Genomic DNA, 20,689 nt, shown 5'->3' on the forward strand with positions numbered 1-20,689 from the left:
TTACTTGCAATTTCACTTTTTCAAAATTTGAAAATGCTGATGATCACATCTTGTTGAAAGATGTCTGATTGAGCGCATTGAAAAGCTCGATTGTCAATTTCAAACTTGGTATGATCATGCCATGGATTTGTATTCATGAAACGATGATGTATCATATAACATGGTATTTAGGATTACAATATGTTCAACATCATACTATAGATGGAACTCATAGAGAAAGCAAAGAAATTCAACCAGTTGTTGTTGTATATGTACACTGAATCTCAGCTGGGATTCTAATTGTCATCTCGAGATGTGGTTTTAAAAAAACTTCCCAAAAAATCCATAACCTCCTCGCCCGTCAACTTTCTTACAAAGACCACAATGACAGAAAAAAGGTCATCGTTCAACTCTTGTAGATCTTTCAATTGTTCAATTCGTCTCAAAAGATTGACACTTGCTTGAAGTGAACCCTTAAAAGTGGTTTCACATTTTCCTTGTCTAATTGGTCTCTGATCATTAATTGTATCACATTGAACATTTCTTTTCCCAAACAAGATTTGTCACTAGTATCAGGTTTTAGTGTTTCAAATCTTTCTTGATTAGATCGATCTCTTCCTCGATGAACAACTGCCATGATCTTTCTTCATGACTTAATCCAATGTTCCTTTCTGGCGTGGAAGGATTTGAAGTCTTGTTTTTCTTTGATGGACTTTCTGAAGTCATGCATTGGTTTGAACCATTGGTGTTGTCACTGCTACACAAGTCTTTTGAAGAAGAGTCTGTACATGATGATGATTTGGAAGTGCTTCGAGTCAATCTTCGAGAGGGAGATGGATTGCTTGGTGTGGCGATCTCCTCATCAGTCTCAATAGAGTAATCTTCATCAGATGGATCCTCATCGTACGATGGTGGTTCTTCATAGTCTTCATCGCTTTCATTGTTGTAATCATGTTCTTCAGTGTGACGTGTTCTTTTTTTTTGTCTTGATGTCATTTCCTGTGAAATGGGTCTTTGAGTATGAAAAGGTTTCATTGCTCGTATAAATAACGTATGGACAAACCGCTTGATCATCACCATCGGAACGCTTCAAGTAGATCAATAGATTCCATTTGAATACTTTCAGTTGTTTCGTTGAAAGAGATGACAGTTTGACATTCACAGTGCTTGGTTGGTTATTTTGGTGGATCTTGTCTCCAAACACCACTGATGATGCTTGAATTCTCCAAGGAGCATAGACTTTTTCATGTTTACTAATATAATCAATGGTTGCATCAAGACCTTTCATCTTCTTTTCTCCATCCACAAATGGTCCTCTGACTGGATGTTTGAGTTGATTGGTTTGTGGACCCGAAATATAATTTGGATACAATGCAAAATAGAGATCTCCATGATGATTAAGAATGAGATTTGGATCGTTCAAATTCAAAACAACAGATGGTGGTGTGAAATATTTTTTAATTTCTGGTACAATATTTTTGAATGAGATGGAACAAATTGTCAAACGAATCCACCTGTCAGATTGTGACAATCAGAAAACACGTGTGAGCGGGCTAAGTACTTAATTATTGCAATGCTGCAAGCTCAGCTTCCTTGCTCTTCAAAAGATCGAACGAGCATGCATATGGAGTTTCCATTTCCAAGTGATATTCGCATGTGGAGGGCTCGTCCACTTTGACTAACTTGTTAGAGGCACCACATTTCAGTTTGAGAATGGCTTTTCTTGCTCCCACTTTCCAGCAATGTTGACCATCCTCAAAAGTCATAATGTTGGTAGCACTATTAAATTCTTTGAAATTTCCCAGAAGGGTTGAAGAGTAGTTCTCCTTTTGGTTGGCCTTATTGTATGGACAAACTTCATATGAATACTGTTTTTGTTGAATCTCAAAACATGGTTCGCTCAGCTTGTAAAATTCTTTGTTTTTTCCATAATTATAACTCAATTTCTTTTGAACTTCATTCAAGGAATTTCTCACATTGGACAATTCATTGTTCAATTGATTGTATTGATTTCTTACTTCCTCAGCAGCTTTTTTAAATAATTCAAGAGCATTAATATCGTAAATGTGATGATAATAATATAATTTAAATAACGAAGTTGTGTGACGAATGCATTGCAAGGGTCGAGTAAAAATTGAATACATATCTAGCTTATATAATAACAGATTTGCTGAGAAATTTGACTTACCTGGTAATTTAAAGTTGATTATTTCTTCATCGTCAACAAACATTGGTTGAGGGGGTGGTTGAGGAGGTTCAGCTTGGTTATCCTGAGCGGTAGCCTCAGATTCAGTGCTACTTGCTTCTGAAGGTGGAGTTTGTGGAGCTTCCTTTGGTTGTTGATCTTGTTGTTCTTCCCATTCTTTCTTCTTCTTTGCTCTCAGCAAATCTTTTTCTAATTGCTCCACTTTTTCGGCTTCATCTTTTTTAGTTTTAAGCTCCTCTAATAATTTTTCTTTGTCTGCAATTGATTGAGTTAAATCTTTTTGTTGATTTTCAAATTCGGAAATCTTTGATTTTCCATATTCAATGTCAGCAGCAACAGAATTCATGGCCGATTTCATTGCATTAATTTCATTCTGTAAAGAGGCGACAATTTCCTTGCCCAATTCCTTACATGTATCCTCACAAACATTCATAGAGGCCTCACCAAATGTAGAGGCAAAGTTTTCGTCTGAGCCATCACAACAATCACACACACCGCTAGAATATGGCAAATGACAGAACATTGCAATTCATTACCACATTCTATAACCGAGTGACAGTATTACTTACTCATTCACTTTGCTATGAGAGATGTACTGTGGCTTGAAATATTTGTTTTTGCAATAGAATTTTGTATCAGAGTTGAAAGATAACACTGCATTGCTACAGGCGCTTGTTCCAGGTTCGTCGCTTCCATCCTTACAATCGCAATAATTGTCATTTACGGAATCAAAACTGATCATTTCTTTTGATTGTAAACATTGAAATTGTTGTTGTTCCGATTTTTGAATATATTTTTCAAGTAAACCAGGGCCAACACCGTAGGTAGTTCTTTCGACAGAGTTAAGCTCAGCAGCGCCACATTGTTGCACCACAATGACTAGAGAGGCCACGGAAATCATCATCATCACAATACAATACAAAGAATATGATGACGGAGTAATCGAGGCTTTCCTTTGCCAAATTCCGAACAGCGTCATTTTTTTGCTTTTTTTACAATTTCAACAAACACGTGTTGTCTCTTCAAGTGATCCTCATCGTAATATTTTAATTGAATTCGTTGATTCTTGTTGACAACAAAATCATGAAAAAAGGGTTGATTCAAAATTTCAGTCCAACAATGACTTAGATCACATGTTCTGTAGAGAAGTTCACGGGGAAACAACCAAGAGTTCGCAAATTAATGAGAACAATGGTGGGCTGCGTCACAAACTCAGGAACACAAACTAATCGGGTTCGAGCATGCTCAAATTCCAGCAATTTTGTTTCAAACTTTGAGCAATTTCCGCACACAAAAACGTGAGGTGTATTCTTGATAATGAAAGGATCTACCTGCTGGAAAGGATAGCATCCTAAATAATAAGCATGGTTACTCAAATCGTGAAGACCAAAGTTTCCACTTACTCATTGTATCTGGGGATGTTGGAGCTAAATGTCCCCATTTCAACATATTTTCCATTATGTCTAATCTTGAATTATAGACAGAATATTTTTCAACATCCTCTACAGTTTGACCTGATGTGACGACCACGCTGTGAATTCGTCAATCAATAACGAGAAAATGTTAAATATCTAATACTTACTCTACATGGTTCTCTCTAATGATGTGAGGATTAGTGACTAGATGACAAGTAGAATACGATGCACTTTTTGGAAACATGTAAGGATGAATAGGTTGTTGTGGAATTGTAACATTAGATGGATCATTAGAGCCAGGCAAAATGTCAACATCTACGTTTGAAGCAAGTTGTTCAACTAAAATATCAAAAGTCCTCATGAACTCGGCAATTGAGCTTAATTCTTTCGGTCTCAAGGATCCTCGAACATCAAACAGCTTTCCTTGATCCTCTGGTGCAATTACCACATTTCCTGCAATAATAACTCGAGATATCTTGGCCACAACATTATTCACTAATGCTCCACTAGTTGCCAATCCAGTGATAAAATCAAAAGCTAATTGGGTGGCAACCGCATCAAATTTTGGGTGGCCAACACATATACCTGATAAAACAGCCAAATAAGCATCTTTTGAGTTGGAAACAAGAGCATTTTGTGGTGCCATATCGTTGAAAACAATATCTCTTGCAATAAAAGTTCCATTACTGTCGATTTCTCCAAACAAGCCAGCCACGATTCCTGTCACTAATTGGTTTGTCATTATTTTGTTCTTTTCGGATTGCTTTCCTTCAAATATCACATTGCATCTTGAACCATTGACATCTTCAAGGATTAAATAATCATCATTGGATACATAATTATTTCGATTCTCGATTTGTGCAACTTCCGATGCTGTTTTATCCAATGTGAATTCTCTCAAAATGTTTGGTTTCAATTTCATTTCTTTGTAGAGAGTACCAACTACCGTATATTCCACCCCCATGGAAAGATCTAACATGGATTTGGCGTGTGTGGCCTTCGGATAGAGTTTGGAAATCTTCTTCAACAATGGAGGTTTGAGTGTTTTGATACGATGTTCATATAACTTTGAAAATTGTTGTGTGAATGTTTTATCACTCAGTAAGAATAATTCTTTGGAAAGAGCAACATGTTCCGTATATTCTCGTTTTTGTTTATGACTGGTTGATGATGAAGGAGTGGGCTTGTGGAGAAGCGATGAAGTTGTTCCCTCGACCACATCGGAAAGCCTCTTTTCGTGATGCATTATTTTTTTAACGTTTCGAATTTGAAATGGCGGGTATCTGTTAGGCGAGAAATTTCAGGAACTTTTTGATTCAGCTCAGAAGCTTTTGTTGATGATTTTGATATTATAACCACAGAGCAAAGGAGATACAATCCTTCCTTGCCATGTTCAAAAACAATACCCAACAGAACCTACTTGCGTTCGTGTGGACGGAACTCATACTTAAGATCTTTACATGAATCCAACAAGTATCAAACAACCATTTCAAAAAAGAATCCTCAAATAATCTTTTGCCATTTCCGACCTTTTGAATGAAATTTCACCTTCCATTCTCAATGAGTCAACTCACACGCTACCAAACCACCATAGACAACAGCAAGTGTTCCATCGTCATTCAATTTGAAATGTTGTTGGACTTTTCTTTACAACCACATCTTTAACAGAGCATCCACACAAAAAAAATAGAAGCCCATTTGAGCGCGCTGAGAGCCGTTCGTTTCAACCGTTTTTCAGGCTTACTCCTTTTTTTCATCATCATCACGGAAGAAAATATTAGAGAGAGAGAATATTTACTCGGACTGTGTGGTTTTTGGTGTTCAAGTGTTTTAGTGGTTTACTAAACTGAACAGTGTCGGCTGTGTACGACAAATTTCCTCCTCGCACAACAAATAATCCTCCTATCTCAAACTCTGCTGTCGGAGTTTATTTTACGTACACTTTTAACTTTGGTTTCAACTACAAGTTCTGCAATTTGTTGATTTCAACTGTTCGAGCAGTTGAGAGATTATAGACTGTCACAAAGAATATTGAAATGAACTACAACTACAACCATAACAACAGTTCCACGTCACCTCCTTCAGAAGATCATCATTTTGACAATGATGACGAGCCAAGGGACCCAAATGCTTCTTACCATCCTATCGCTTGTTCGAGCTGTAGATGTATGCACAAAAAGGTATGTATCTATCCGCAAGATTGTCATCCATCAAATTTTATCAAACTTCAAATTCCATCTTGATGCACAGTGTGATAAGGTAAGTGTTCAGTATTGACGTGCTTTCACAAACACCAACACATGTCTTGTGTTTATTTCAGAAACTGCCCATTTGCAGCGAATGCTTACTGAGAGGTCGAGAGTGCATTTACAACATTCCCAAAAAGAAGGGAAGAATTCGTGGAGGAAAAAACAAGAAGAAAAAGCCTGAACAGGGACTGGATTCTAAAACTATCACATCATTTCAACCAAGCATTCCCACTACATCAACAACCACAGACACTGTTATTTCAACAGCAGGCAAATCTACCACATGTTCCCCTCAAATTGATTTAATAAGACAACGATATGCACAAAGGAAAGATCCTTATCCAGTATCAAACGGAGATCAAGATTTAGAATTACGAAAGCGTCTCACTTCACTAATTCCTACAACCTTAAATAACTTATTATCTGAAAACTATTCATTATACAAACAATTCTTGAAAAGAAACACCATTGATACATACTACAACATTATTTCTACTGGACATCCTGTTGTTGCCAAGAAAGTTTTTGAAGACTTCTTGTTCAATGATAGTCAACAACAAAATACAGAGCTCATGGCCTTGGTTTTCTCGATACAAGCCCTAGTGGAACAAAGGTTTGGTCGAAAAGAAAGAGCCGTTGAAGATATTAACATTTCAAAACAACTATTGTCATCTTTATTTGACAAGTATGACGACTTTTTTGTGGTATGCACATTCAATTACCTTTCTTACTATTTTGCAGGCGAAGGAGATGACAGCCGAGCAAGATTTTATCTTAACACTGTAGATCACTATTTTAATGATAAGGCATTGTTGGACCATGAAGCTCTTTCGCAAGAAGTCAAGAACTTGGACAAGTGGAAAACAGTCACCAAGTTGAGTATTGATTCTCAAAACTTTCATTCCACAGATGATGACCACTTTATGTGCAATAGACTTTCTCTAATTTATAGATATGCTACAGGACGACAAATGCCTGACGAGTACATGACGATCGCTCGACAACAAATTACCTCTCAAAACGTCATAAGTTACCTAGGATTATTGGACAGTGTTTGTTCGTTCCTTACGCTTCACAATCAAACATTTTCTTTCACTCCAGAACAACGAGAGTTATCCTCTATTACAGATGCTATGGTTTATCACGGATCTAGAATGAGAATTCTGATAGAAGCAGGAATTAGAGGACATCTTATTGAAGTCTCAGCAAACAAAATTATTGATGAAACAATGAAACCAACTTTTCCCATGGTACCTGTAGCTTTGGCAAGTGTTGTTGCAGGTGCTTGCAAAGTGCATTTATCCATAATACGAATGATACGAGTCGGAAAACGTGTGAATGGATCCGATGGAATTGATTATTATGAATATGTGGCTAAGGGTTTAAGGGCTTTGAGAATATTAGCAACTCGCTATGGAAGAGTATTGAAGTTTTGTTCTATCATTATGAAAGAACAAGAAGAAGTCATTGAAGGGAAATTCACCAAAAGTATCAACTCACTAGAAGAGTTGGCATCACAGACTTCAGTGACAACCCCACCCTCTCACTTGCAACCCATTCTAACAAACACTCTCACCTCAATTCCTGTACATACTTCTACAACCAGATTTGAAGAACTACCTTCATCATATACCACTTCGTCCTCCTCTTCATCCTCGTCATTTTCATCTCCGTCACCCTCTTTTGGTGATACACATTCCACTTCACAACCACCACCACTTTTATTCCCTTCGCACCAGCAACAAATAATTCCCAATTCTGCTGCTAACGCTGGAAACGTTTCATTGAATGATCCTTCTGTGTCTGAGCTACTCGCTCAAATATGTAACAGTATCAACATGGAGACTGCCAATTCACAACCTTTTATTTCGAACCATGTTGTGAGTGCAAACTGTCAGCTTCCTGCTTCATTCGTTGAGATGGAAAACCATTCCCAGCACTTTGAATCCAACATGCAGATGTCATCAACACATGGTGGTGTGACATACGGAACTGAAGTGTTTATGCCTAGTGAAGAGTTGGAGCAAATACTTGACTCGTTTGAGCATGAAAACGTTCAGTACGAATGAAAATTCAATAGCACCTCAATTAAAAAACATTTCTTGAGCCAACTTTTTGACAGCGGAAAGCCTTTTATTTTTAGACAAACACTTGAAAAAAAATACAAATGTCCCAACAAGAGCAAAAACAACAACAGCAATCAACATCGGATAACAAAACTCCAGAGAAGCCAGCAAAAGACAATGATGAGGAGAAGAAAGACGCACCAATTAATCCATTGGATGCGGAAGAAATTAAACTGATCAAACGATATGGCCAAGGAGCTTATTTTACAAAGATGTAAGTGTTGGATTTAAATTTACGAAGCGGAAGATCAAGCGAGTCGTGTATCAATCTTATTGTTGGAATGATTCATTCTTGTGTCGTATTTCATAATTAACTTTGACTTGAAACATATTTTAATCCGACACGTCCTACTCTTCGGATTCTTTCTTGATCAATCTTAACTTTCTATACAATTCAATACATTTTTCAATCAACAATACCAACAACAACAACACAGAAAAGACACAGAGGAATCTCTCAAAAAAATGGTTCAAGAAGTGAACGAATTGTGTGGTGTAAAAGAATCGGAAACAGGATTAGCAAACCCAAGTCTTTGGGATATTCAACAAGACAAAGCAACACTTCAACATGAAATGCCATTACAAGTTGCTAGATGTACAAAAATTATCGATGATGACGAGGAAGAACCAAAGTATTTGATCAACGTTCGTCAAATTGCAAAATATGTGGTAGGATTGGGAGAAAATGTAGCCCCAACAGATATCGAAGAAGGAATGCGTATTGGTGTGGATCGTACAAAATATCAAATCAAAATTCCTCTGCCACCTAAAATTGATGCCAGTGTAACAATGATGACTGTAGAAGAAAAACCAGATGTAACTTACAATGATGTTGGAGGATCCAAGGAGCAAATTGACCAAATTCGTGAGGTTGTTGAGACGCCGCTTCTTCATCCTGAAAGATTTGAACAACTTCACATTGATCCTCCAAAGGGTGTCTTATTATACGGACCTCCAGGTACAGGAAAGGTAAGTCACTTAGTTTCTCAGAATTGACTTTCAACTATTGGACATTTATGATGCAATCCATTCAATCTTTTCTGATTTTTGAAAAACCTTTTTTCTTAAATTTTATATCCATGAATAGACCCTTCTTGCAAGAGCTGTCGCCAACAGAACGGATGCAACATTTATTCGTGTGATTGGTTCAGAATTAGTTCAAAAGTATGTCGGTGAAGGTGCTCGTATGGTTAGAGAGCTGTTCCAAATGGCCAGACAACGTAAAGCTTGTATTATTTTCTTTGATGAAGTCGATGCTATCGGTGGTACCCGTTTTGACGATGGTGCTGGTGGTGACAATGAAGTTCAAAGAACTATGCTCGAAATTGTCAATCAATTGGATGGCTTCGAAGCTCGTGGAAACATTAAGGTACTCATGGCTACAAACAGACCTGATATTTTGGATCCTGCATTGATGCGTCCAGGTAGATTGGATCGTAAAATTGAGTTTGGTCTTCCTGACCTTGAAGCTCGAACTAACATCTTTAGAATTCACACTAAGAACATGAACGTTGAAAAAGATATCAGATTTGAACTTTTAGCTCGTTTATGTCCAAACTCAACAGGTGCTGAAATTAGATCTGTATGTACAGAAGCTGGTATGTTTGCCATTAGAGCCAGAAGAAAGACTGTCTCAGAAAAGGACATGCTTGATGCCATTAACAAGGTCATTAAGGGCTATCAACGATTCAGTGCAACCCCAACCTATCAAGAAAGTCAACACATTCAATAAGTTATATTCAATTTGTCTCTTTGATAAATTATCAATTTTTAAGAATGCACTTCTTTGGTGGTGAATTTCTGTGAAGCAGCCTTCTTAAAGCACAACAAGAATGCAAGATCATCATTGATCGACAGATTTGGAAAAAATGTTCAACGACAATGATGTTCTCGAAGAAAACTTTTCCCCAGCAGATCTCGTTCTTGTCTATTCGGATGCTCTCAAGAAACAATTGGCATTGATCGATTCATCATCGCCATCACTGTTCACTCTCATCCCTTTCTTTATCTTTCTTCGCCACAGAAAATGACTTGTCCTGTTTAACTCAAACAAATCACTCACATTCTCAACGTTGCAAAAGAAATTGAAACTCGACATGTCCGTTCTCTTCAAACACTTCACATTCCGATGTTTTGTATGAAAATCAATTATTGCATACACCTTTTCCTCAAGCTTTGTCTTTTATTCAAGAATGTTTTGTTCAAAAGGGTTGTCTTTTGATTCATTGTCAGGGAGGAGTCTCTTGCTCTTCAACGGTTGTTCTTTCCTTCCTTCGATTGCATCATTTGAGAATGAATTTGCACAATAGTTTGAATTATTTATCAAAACAAAGACCATGCATTCGACCCAATCCAGGATTTATATGGAATTTAGTGAAATTTGAAAAAGAGACATTTGGAGTGAATGAATCTTCATTGGATTTACATGAATATTATTTACGGCATTGGAGTGCTTTTAAATATTTCCCAAAAGAAGTGAGAGAATCAAAGATTTGCAATGGATGGCTTTTTGAGAAGAGCTGTGAAGAAGAATTTGAAAATGCATTGGAAGAATTGATGTAAATAATACATGTAATAATACAAACCCAATAAGTCACACCAAGTTGTGAGTGGTCTTTTTGTACGTTGCCAAAAGGGTTTGAGAGTCAGACATGTCCTTCCGCCGATAATGGCCCAATTAGTGCATCAGTTGCCAATTGCAATGATCATTTCCATCACGATTCATCAACAAGCAATACTCCAAACAGAGAAACCTTCCATCATACATCTCCAAATGATTCGGAAGTGACATTTAAATCCTTTCAAATAAAAACCGCAAAGACTTTTCGTTAAGCCAATTCACTTTTCAAAAAAGAAAACTCTCAGTCTTGAAATCACTCACCTGATCACTCAAATGATACAAACTCAACAACAGAACCAACCTCCCACACTCATGGAAGTGATTCTCATTGATGTGACTTCCCCTTCCACACCCACCACCTCCGCAGCTCCATCATTTTCAACAAACACAACTATGACAACAACAACAAATTATTCCACAAGTTGCTCTCAACAAGCCAATACATTTGTTCAAAATAATCGACATTACAACACCGTGTCATATCGATCGAGTGGTAAAACTTCATGGAATGGAGTTGTGGTCGACCACACAACCAACAACAACAACAACTCACGAAAAAGTCTTCGAAGTCAATATTTCAAACATTGTCGCACGGATAGTGAACACAAAAGAGAACAAGAACAGAATCCACAAGCATCCGAAGGATTTGTTGCTTTGAAAACATCAAACAAGAGTCACAAATCACTCTCACGAATTGAAGCCATGCTCATTTCTCAATCGCAATATAATGATGATGATGAAGCACCAACGCCAGAGAAGCCACGATCATATAGTTTCTTTTCGAAAATTGTTTCCAAATTAACGACTGGAAATTCCAAGAAGAAACGAGACAATCACTTTTAATCATGAAAGAATGGATGTTTGATTACGAATATGGCATGACTTTCTGAAACAGGTGCGTGACTCGTGAATCATATTCCCATCAGATTCATTCCTTGTAAAACACCAAAATACCTCCTCTCACTGCTCTTGTTCTCAGACTTTAGATGTACAGAGATTGCTACTGATTGACCTGACTGATGTGAATGAAGATACAAATTGTTGCTACGATCTAGCAATAATAAATCATGTGGATTGAATCCACGTTCATTTGTTTTTACAAATCTTGTTGCATTTCATCTTTTTCATCCAAATTGCTCACAATAGGATTGACAGAAAGATTTACAGATTTTCCTTGAGGATTAAGACCACGAATGGACAAGTCATAAATTATTTCTTCACATTTTTTCACGTCGTATTTAATGGCATCAAATCTCTTTCTTAATGAATCATTCTTCAAGTTCAATAATTTAAAACCGTCATAGATTTGAGTGAGAAATTCTTTGATAATGAATGGCTTTGCAAAATCCAATCGAATAACACAGTTTACACTATATCTGTTCAATTCAGAAAATAAATTGCATAGTCCATATCTAATCAATGTGAATGTGATCATGCATGTGAAGTATATTACATCACAGCAATTTCAACGATTACACAAAATAATTGTTGACGAAATGATGTTGCAAACTTATTCCACTTACAAATAATCCTCCAATGGAAGTTGGAAATTTTCCAATTTATCAATTCCTAACAACTTTTCAGTCTCCTCCTTCGTAATGAGAGCATGATCAATATCGTTTTCCAAATCTTTGGTGATGAAATGCTTTAAAGCAATCACTGAACAAAGGTTTGACAATCTGTATTGCCACATATTATAATACTTGTAATATCCACCCACTGGAGTGCAAGCTGATAATTTGGCCAAACTTTCTGCACACTGTGAAATATATGGATCTGCTGCTTTGCAAAGTTCTTTCACGTGATCCGAGAAATTTGGCTTGTTTTGATGAATTTTTTGAAGTAAGCCTTGCAAGATAGCAAGAGGTTCATCTAGCTCCTTGATGGTACTTTGAATCTTTTCTTTAATAGATTCCAATTCTGATGATGATGATGATCAAGAATTTTAATCATCAAAATTAATATAAAAATCCATTGTTCGGAATTTGGTAAACATGTTGTTCATCAAGATGTTCCATCAAGAGTAAAGAAATTTAAAGCCATTCATTGATATCAAAATATTGGAACGATAAATTGTCTTTTAAACCAACCTTCAAAGTATTCTTTGGTTTGTTGAAAAATTTGATCCATCGATGTATTACACGTCAAACAAAATTCGGAATTTTTTTTATAGTTGATCATTAGTTGTTCGTACGAATTCAACATATTTCAGGTTGGATGAATATATAATATTCAATTCAAGATTCAACTCTGACCTTCTTGTTTCAATTTCAAAATCGTTCAAATTCATTCTCAAGTTTGAATGTCAACTACATCAAAGAAAAAAAAACAAAATGACCTCTTTCAACCAAAACTCTCATCATCATCACTACTCGGGATATCCTCGTCAATGGTTATCATCTTGTCTTTCCCCATCGCCACAATCAACACCCCATTCCGAATCCTCTTCTTCCAAAACAAGAACAACCTCTTCTCCAATTTCCATTTTGAGTTACAACCTACTCGCTCAAAGTCTTTGTAATCGAAGAGGCACACAGAGCTATCTCACTCCCGAACAAGCCCGTTGGTCCTTCCGAAAAAACAAACTCTTGAATGAAATTGCTTATTTAAATATGGATATCATTTCATTACAGGAAGTTGACTTTTACGATTCATTTTGGGAAATGGAATTACAAAAATTGGGTTATTCCACACTCTACAGTCCTCAATTTAATTTTGAAAAAAATCATCGTCCCATGCCTTATGGACTTGTGATTGGATATAAAAAGGACAAGTTTCATTTATTGAAATCGAAAGTGGTGGATTATCGATTGCAGTCGTTGGAATTGATGACTCCGAGGACAAATGAGCATTTGGATCCACACAACAACAACCTCCACACAACAACCATTGGCGAGAATTCTTGCAATCCTCATGATCCAATCAATATGAACGGTGCAACTTGTTTGCCTCCAATGACCATTCTCGAACAGTGTGAAATGAATCAAAGTGGAAATATTACCTTATTAGCAGTCTTGCAATGTGTTGCCAATGAATCCACCAAAGATCGTCGTGGAATCATCTTATCGAATACTCACTTGTATTGGAGACCTGAAAGTAATGCGGTGAGAGTGAGACAAGAATTGATACTCTTGCATGAAATGAATGAACTCTTTAAGGAATTTAATGATTCTTCTGAGAATGTGTTTGAATTGGTGTTGACAGGAGATTTCAATACTTCACCGAATGATTTACCTTATATTTTACTCACCACAAGAAATCCTCAATATGGTTGTGGTGGCGACAATGATGAAAATGGAATTGCCTTAGATGAAAATGGAAAGAAATTTTGGGATGCATTTAACCAAAGTGAGCGTATGGCATCTGGCAGCAGCAGCGATGAAATGTATGACATTGAAAAAGATCCTCTCGTTCCTTACTTTCCCATTGTTGAATGGGCAACAGAGAAATGCAAAGAAGAATTTATTCAGAGAGATCGATTCTCCTTCACACAACAACCAGTCGACTCTTCTTCACAAGTGGTGCTTCCTCCTATTGACACTCTTAATGAGACGCTATTTGAACGCTACTATTTCGATCAACAAGTGAAGAGACTCGAAAACATTCGACAATGTGTGAACCATATTCATTTACATTATCCATTATTGCATTCGGTATACACTGAATATTCAAATTGTACATTCACATCCAATGAAGAAGAAGATAAGCTCCACACGACGACCACCACTTTAACCAAGAGTACGAATGGTACTTTTTCTTCAACTCTTTCCATGCAGAAACACATTGAGGAAATGAAAGTCCATTCTCGATGGTCCAACCATGAACTCTATTACACAACCTTTACTCCAAAATTCATTTCCTCCTTAGATTACATTATGGTAAGGAAGCAGGCATTGAAGAAATTGAAAGGTTTCAGTGGTGATGATGGTGAACATGATGCATTATTACCATCCTGCTCCTCATCCTTATTTCGAAAGACCATCCAACTCTGTGCTTTGTTATCCATACCGACACCTCACGAGATTCACCAAGGACAAGAAGAGCAGAGCCCTCTTCATCATGGCCACCACCATCCTCCTCACACACCTGGAATTTCGAACCTTTCCGTGGCCAGTATTGAAACCTCCAGAGATAATCTGGAACACACACATGAAACTTCAAAGGTTCATCTCCAAGAGACGAACGTTAAGCTCTCGAAACAGCAACACTTCATTCCAAACTCAATCCATGCCTCCGACCACTTTTCGCTCGCCGTTCGTTTGGCTTTTGTTGAGTAGCTCTTTTAGAAGCCGAACACAGATCTTTAAAAGGCAGTCAAATCCCTTCTCGGTGATGTGGAAGAATACAGGGTGCTCTCACAAAAGTACTTTCCTTTTTAATAATCCATAAACTCGCTTCAGAATTACCTTAAAAAATCGCTCAATCGCTATCCTTGCAGAGCTTTTGAGTTTCTGTTGATTGTTCTTTATCTCCCAGAGAGAGCAAAGCTGTTACTCGGGGCTTCTTCAACAACGGAAGGTTTGAGATTTGAGAGTGTTGAGTCATCATCATCATGGGGTTTAAGCAGTCCAAACCAATACACTATCCTCCAACAAGAAGGAAGAATCGCAGAGAGATCCATGCTTTGAGTAGTAGTGAGGATGACTCGGATATTCCAAAAGCCTTCTGTCCCTCAAGAGAAGAAGAATTAAGGAAACGTTCCACTCATTCGCTCGAGTTGAAGAAGAACAAGTTGCCCATGCTCCGGACGAATTCTTCCCCTCTTGAGATTGTAAAGAAATCGTTCAAAGAGAATTTCCATAAACGATCCAAATCCATGCCTTATCGAGTTTTCCCAGTGGATGCCAACGAGGATGAGATTGATCGATTAATCTCATGGGAAGGATCGGTGCGTGTCGATACTTCTCCCATATTTCCAATTCGTAAAGGATCGAGAAAAAGTGTATGCGAAGTGGCCATTGTCATAACCCCTCCAACAAATCCTCCACATTTCCATCATTTGTCCCCGACGTCGATGAGTCACAATGAACCCTTGAGAGCTCTCTTGCGATAATTCAAAATAATGTATCATCTTACCCATCTTACTCATGGGCGAAGAGATCTTCAAACACAATGCTTGTATTATACTTATTAACTTATTTGAATTCAAACAAAGATGTTATTTCAAAATAACCGAGTTTGAATAAATATTGTAATATTCACCCTTCAATGGACCTTGAAAAGTAATTTGTTTGAAGGTGATCTAAGGGGTTTCTTCTCAATTTCCTTCCAAGGGATACAATTGTCATGTTCATAGGCTTTGCCAACACTTCTCAGCGCATGACGAAACGATTAATTGCCGAACGTCAAGTCGTTACTGAGCAGACGGTAATGAATCAAAAATCCTGTTTTACAAAATGGACTGATGGACTTTTCATGACTTCCTCTGTTTGTTGCCTTTTCTTACGTATATCAGAAAGATCTCATGATGCTGACTTTGAGAGAAATGCTTTTGGAAAAGTCTGAGATGGCATGATCTAACTGAGGCAAGTAATAATTTTGTCTCTTTCGTATGATCTTGATGGAGGCAATGCAATGAATGAACCTTTCTTTTTGTAAAGCTCATCGAGATCAAAAACAATTTCACACAAAAATGACGGATTCTTCACCACCAACAAATGAAAGCAATCTGAGCCTAGCCAAAGATCAAGGCAGTTGCTGCAAAAACATAAATCATCAAATCGGAGATTCATCAATGAATACTACTACTAACACTGAAATCACTCACCGGATTCCAAACAAGCCAAATATTGCAATGCCATGTTATAAAAGAATTGTTTTAGAAGTCGGAGTGCCATACAGTTATTGCACGTGTGGATTTAGTAAATTAGAGGGAGGAGCTTTTTGTGATGGAACATGCAGAAATAGTGATGAAATTAAAGGATGGGAACCTAAAGAATTTACAGTTAATAATTTTAATAGCGGAGGATATTCAATATGTTGCTGTAAGTAGCAGGAGGAAATAGCAAAAGAACAGTCTTCAATATTTTGAATTTATATTATTAATAACAAATGAATGTAACACAACACAGGCAAAAGAACCAAAAAACCTCCATTTTGTGACGGGTCTCATATTGATTTAGATTGGTAATTGAATTAAATAGTTTAAAATTATTTATTATTTGGGGGAGTGTTTGTTGGATTTCGTTTCAAATAGTTCATACTTCCTTGTAAAAAGTTTTTCATCTTATCAGTTGTTGTTGAAACGAGAGTGTCCTTTGGCTTGTCCAAACTTGGTCGTGAAGCAGCATCAATGCTGGTCCTGGATGTGGATGGGGAGTGGTTTGTTAAGGTAATGTTAATTGGATTGTGCATGGTATCAGTACTGGCTCTTGATGCTGTTGAATCTTTAGAGATAGTGGTAGAGCTAGTGCTTCTGGTGAGAGATGAAAGGAGTTCTTTGGTTGATGCAAACGATCCTGATCTGATCATGGATATTGTGCTCTGCTCCTCCTTATGCATTGCAGGAATTGCGCTTCCAATCGATGCAATTGGATCACCAGAGCCTGTTCCATTCGAGAAATTATTCATCAAACTCTCGTCGCTTGAATTTTCAATAAGCTCGTTGTGCTCCTTCTGCATTTTCAGTGATGTGGCAAGCTGTTCTATTTGTGAGGTCAATTGTTTGAGGTCATTCTTTTTCATGTTGGCACCAATACCATTGTTGGCAATTGCTACTAACTGTTTAACTGTAAAGTTGTGTACATTTTTCTTGACCCATTCTAACAGATCTGATTCGCTTTGTTCATAATAAGCTGAAATGTAGCTTCGGGCAACGGCTACATGAGGAACATAGCCCTTGTGTTCTTCTATTAACGATGCAGGTATCATTTTCTGCAATTCAGTGGTCAATGTTTGCAAATCTAATTGCATTAACACTCTGCCTTCATTATTACATTTCTTGACCCTTGCAAAGCCTTCGACAAGTAAATCCACCACATACTTGATGGCTACATCCCAAAGAGCATGAATGGAATGTTCTGGTAATCTATCATCCATGGTTTGTAATTTGATGGAGAAAAATTTCTTAATATCATCTCTCAATTCGAAGACAAATTTGTTGCATTGGTCACCTAGAACTTGAATTTGATATTTGCAGTTGGCAATCTTGTCAGGATATTTTTCCATGTAGGGAAAGTCAAATAGTAAGTATTTGACAGTTCTTCCATAAATACTCTCTTTCACTTCTTCGGTAGCTGTTTTCATGGATTTTAAAAACTGCGTCACATACGCTCTTGATTTCTTTGGTATTAACTCCATCATTCTTTTTTCTGTAATCTTTTCAATAGCGTTAAAAAGATGTGTTAAACTTTCTGCGGCAATTGCTCTTTCATAAAGGCCAAAAAATGGTGGTTGTTTGATGTTTATCATTTGAGAAACTTGTGGTATCTTGAAAAAGGTCACCTCTCCATTTGTAGCCTCTTTCACACACCTGTTCAACTCCTCTCTGATCGTCTTAAAAGTTTTTTGTAATGCCTCGGATACTTTAGTATCATGTTCTGGATATGTGAAAGCTTCTTCCAAGTTAATCGTAGTGGAACTCACTGTATTTGAAGAAATGTTAGCAAACAATGTATACACTGTGTATAACTATTGAAAATGTTAGCATTTCACAATTTTCATCAAAAGTCTACATACATAAAATTTGTAGAGAGTGGTAAAAGCGAAGAAAATATCAAGACCAATTGGTTGAATGATCTCCATGGCTTGAATGTAAACTCCAATTCTTCGCAACATGGTCATGGAAATATTGGTATAGACCTCAACGTCTTTTCCTTTTTCTTCTTTGGCTTGGTATCTTTCTTTTTAATAAAATCATCATCTTCATCTTCGGATGACTCTGACGATTCAGATGACCCATCATCAACAGTTTCTTCTTCCTCTTCAGAAGTTGTTGTCAATAGGAAGGATCCCTTTTCGAAGGCTAACTTGAAAGGATTGCTATCTCTGTCATTAGACTTTAAGAATCCTCGAACTTTCTTTGAATATTCTTCATAAATATTTTCAATGCTATCAAGTGCATTATTTGACTTGGACCTGAATTCCGGAATGTCATTCACACTGAAGCTAACAGATTCTAATTGTTGCCAATTTTCATTTTCAACCATGGTCTTAATATTCTCTAAAATGTCCTTATGATAGTGGACAAAATATGATCTGCTTTTAGTTTTAAGAGCACCCTTCAAATGGTATGAGTCGCTCTCACTAAATTCCTCTCCGAGATGGCAAATCTTTTTAAACAGTATTATTAAAAGAAAAGTACTTAACGCTTTACATACCATATTAATTGAGTGAAAAACTTGAAGGAATTTGTCAATTTTAAAGTGTGACAAGTCACAAGAGCTCAAAAATATAGAAATCTTTTTTTGAATGTTGTCCCAAAGAGTCTTTCTGAATTGATTTAAGTTTGTTTTTGTTATAGAGAAATCATATGCTTTCAATGTTTCATCTTTGTCTTTTTCCTTTTGTAAATGCCAGCAATACATTTGATAATAATTGTACATAATATCGCTGACTGTACTCAATGCTCTCAACAAGGAAGCGAGCACATGATCGAAGTGAATTTTTTTACATAGATTTGCATAATCCATTCTATCAGTTCAGAAAATGTACATCATGAGCTATCTATCAAAATCAATTTGAAACCTACTTGACAATGCTTTCAATATTTTGGGCCTTGGGGCTTTGCATAGCGAATGACAAAACAACTTCTCGCAACAGTTGCTCTACGGCATCGTTGTAGTTCTTCTTGATGTCAACACTTATCTCGCCTGATGATAATTCTTTAGAACTTTGCAGAATGTTATTAACTTCATTGGATAATATTGATTAAATACTTACGCTATTAGAATTCTTTCATAAGCGATTGGATCGAATTGGGCACAAACAGATAACAACGATTCTTTCATCTTCTGTTCCATTCTTTGATATACATTCTTAATGTTTCTATCCAATTGTTGAACACAAGTAAATTGGTTCATACTGACAACAGATTGTCGGTGCTCCAACATGAGTGCAATAGCGCTCGGGAAATTTCCTTCTTCCAACAATTGATTCATTTCCTTATCCTTGTCAACTATTTCTTTGATTCTTCCCAAGTAGTATTCCAAAGTCTGTGATTTTTAAATTAATGTATGTCGTGTTGGTTTGTATATCCATAGCGGAGATGTTCAATATGAATGAATTAAAAGAATAATTACCTTTAAACTTTTCTTCTTTCGATATAATGCAACAATCATCAAACCGCCATGAACGAGATTCTCGTGAGCCTTCTTTAATCGTTTCCGACCATTCTTGCACATTAATGATGTCATGTTGAGATCGGCACCAACTTCCTGCACGTTTGTCATTCCTTCCACAAAAGAGTTATAATTATTCATCACAGTTTTACCGAGTCTATTATTGACGACACCCAAAACCTTTTCCTGTTTGTTTAGCTCTGTCAGTATGGAGGCCTCATCACTCAAATCAAGAGTAGGTTGGGTGAGTACAAATTCCACAAGATCAATGCCATTATTCATCATTGCTGATGATGAGACACCTTTGGTGGGTGATGTCATTTCATTGCTGCCCTGAACATCTTGAAAATAAATTTTGGATACTGAATTTAAAATATCTTCCTCTGTTTCGGGTTCGTTATATCGTGATGATGATGAGCCTGTTGATAAATTGGAAGAACCTCTTGGTGATGAGGCCGATCCTTGAGCTGTGTTTCGCAGACTCTCTCTGCGATTGCTCATTTTTTTAATTTTTAAATTTTTCATCAAACGAAGAGCAAGAAGGTGTGATTGATGATGAACCGACTTCCTTCTTGAATTAGAAACATGGAGTAAATAAGAATCTTTGGTCTCACTATAGAAAGGTTGTGGTAGGAACGAGCCAATTTATTGCATTGTGTTGGACACGTGGGAAATCTTTTAATCTTCCTTCTTTCGGTCCGAGAGGTTCGTCCTGTGACCTTTCCGATCTTCCTGATTTTCATCGGTTCTTCAAACGAAACTTACAAAATTTCCATTGAATCCACTGAATACACTGGGTTGCCTGCCCCTTTTCTG

General features: G+C 37.0%; 11 protein-coding genes across 11 annotated transcripts; 6 read left to right on the top strand and 5 right to left on the bottom strand.

The window, feature by feature from the left end:
* Window positions 1-558: 558 nt before the first annotated feature.
* FDP41_003225 (uncharacterized protein) lies at window positions 559-3,164 on the bottom strand (the record flags this gene model as incomplete). The annotated part of the gene is made up of 5 exons (XM_044706506.1): window positions 559-978; window positions 1,043-1,493; window positions 1,594-2,125; window positions 2,168-2,682; window positions 2,755-3,164. The coding sequence occupies 5 exons, from the start codon at window positions 3,162-3,164 to the stop codon at window positions 559-561; spliced, it is 2,328 nt and encodes a 775-aa protein (XP_044562616.1).
* Window positions 3,165-3,309: 145 nt separating this feature from the next.
* FDP41_003226 (uncharacterized protein) lies at window positions 3,310-4,846 on the bottom strand (the record flags this gene model as incomplete). Its single annotated transcript, XM_044706507.1, has 3 exons — window positions 3,310-3,536; window positions 3,589-3,716; window positions 3,768-4,846. The coding sequence occupies 3 exons, from the start codon at window positions 4,844-4,846 to the stop codon at window positions 3,310-3,312; spliced, it is 1,434 nt and encodes a 477-aa protein (XP_044562617.1).
* A 790-nt stretch (window positions 4,847-5,636) lies between these two features.
* FDP41_003227 (uncharacterized protein) lies at window positions 5,637-7,918 on the top strand (the record flags this gene model as incomplete). Its single annotated transcript, XM_044706508.1, has 3 exons — window positions 5,637-5,780; window positions 5,851-5,859; window positions 5,921-7,918. The coding sequence occupies 3 exons, from the start codon at window positions 5,637-5,639 to the stop codon at window positions 7,916-7,918; spliced, it is 2,151 nt and encodes a 716-aa protein (XP_044562618.1).
* Window positions 7,919-8,016: 98 nt separating this feature from the next.
* FDP41_003228 (uncharacterized protein) lies at window positions 8,017-9,707 on the top strand (the record flags this gene model as incomplete). The annotated part of the gene is made up of 3 exons (XM_044706509.1): window positions 8,017-8,189; window positions 8,413-8,944; window positions 9,063-9,707. The coding sequence occupies 3 exons, from the start codon at window positions 8,017-8,019 to the stop codon at window positions 9,705-9,707; spliced, it is 1,350 nt and encodes a 449-aa protein (XP_044562619.1).
* A 1,161-nt stretch (window positions 9,708-10,868) lies between these two features.
* On the top strand, window positions 10,869-11,438 carry FDP41_003229 (uncharacterized protein; the record flags this gene model as incomplete). The annotated part of the gene is made up of 1 exon (XM_044706510.1): window positions 10,869-11,438. The coding sequence occupies one exon, from the start codon at window positions 10,869-10,871 to the stop codon at window positions 11,436-11,438; it is 570 nt and encodes a 189-aa protein (XP_044562620.1).
* Window positions 11,439-11,691: 253 nt separating this feature from the next.
* On the bottom strand, window positions 11,692-12,725 carry FDP41_003230 (uncharacterized protein; the record flags this gene model as incomplete). Its single annotated transcript, XM_044706512.1, has 3 exons — window positions 11,692-12,007; window positions 12,119-12,515; window positions 12,686-12,725. 3 exons carry the CDS (start codon window positions 12,723-12,725, stop codon window positions 11,692-11,694), a joined length of 753 nt encoding a protein of 250 aa, XP_044562621.1.
* A 203-nt stretch (window positions 12,726-12,928) lies between these two features.
* Window positions 12,929-14,872, top strand: FDP41_003231 (uncharacterized protein; the record flags this gene model as incomplete). The annotated part of the gene is made up of 1 exon (XM_044706513.1): window positions 12,929-14,872. One exon carries the CDS (start codon window positions 12,929-12,931, stop codon window positions 14,870-14,872), a length of 1,944 nt encoding a protein of 647 aa, XP_044562622.1.
* Window positions 14,873-15,147: 275 nt separating this feature from the next.
* On the top strand, window positions 15,148-15,648 carry FDP41_003232 (uncharacterized protein; the record flags this gene model as incomplete). Its single annotated transcript, XM_044706514.1, has 1 exon — window positions 15,148-15,648. One exon carries the CDS (start codon window positions 15,148-15,150, stop codon window positions 15,646-15,648), a length of 501 nt encoding a protein of 166 aa, XP_044562623.1.
* A 579-nt stretch (window positions 15,649-16,227) lies between these two features.
* Window positions 16,228-16,725, top strand: FDP41_003233 (uncharacterized protein; the record flags this gene model as incomplete). The annotated part of the gene is made up of 2 exons (XM_044706515.1): window positions 16,228-16,579; window positions 16,667-16,725. 2 exons carry the CDS (start codon window positions 16,228-16,230, stop codon window positions 16,723-16,725), a joined length of 411 nt encoding a protein of 136 aa, XP_044562624.1.
* A 20-nt stretch (window positions 16,726-16,745) lies between these two features.
* On the bottom strand, window positions 16,746-18,338 carry FDP41_003234 (uncharacterized protein; the record flags this gene model as incomplete). Its single annotated transcript, XM_044706516.1, has 2 exons — window positions 16,746-18,224; window positions 18,273-18,338. 2 exons carry the CDS (start codon window positions 18,336-18,338, stop codon window positions 16,746-16,748), a joined length of 1,545 nt encoding a protein of 514 aa, XP_044562625.1.
* Window positions 18,339-18,373: 35 nt separating this feature from the next.
* On the bottom strand, window positions 18,374-20,374 carry FDP41_003235 (uncharacterized protein; the record flags this gene model as incomplete). The annotated part of the gene is made up of 5 exons (XM_044706517.1): window positions 18,374-18,865; window positions 18,914-19,226; window positions 19,285-19,425; window positions 19,476-19,747; window positions 19,835-20,374. The coding sequence occupies 5 exons, from the start codon at window positions 20,372-20,374 to the stop codon at window positions 18,374-18,376; spliced, it is 1,758 nt and encodes a 585-aa protein (XP_044562626.1).
* Window positions 20,375-20,689: the final 315 nt, after the last annotated feature.

Source organism: Naegleria fowleri (genome assembly GCF_008403515.1).
Source record: "Naegleria fowleri strain ATCC 30894 chromosome Unknown tig33, whole genome shotgun sequence".
Classification (NCBI taxonomy): Eukaryota; Heterolobosea; class Eutetramitea; order Acrasida; family Naegleriidae; genus Naegleria; species Naegleria fowleri.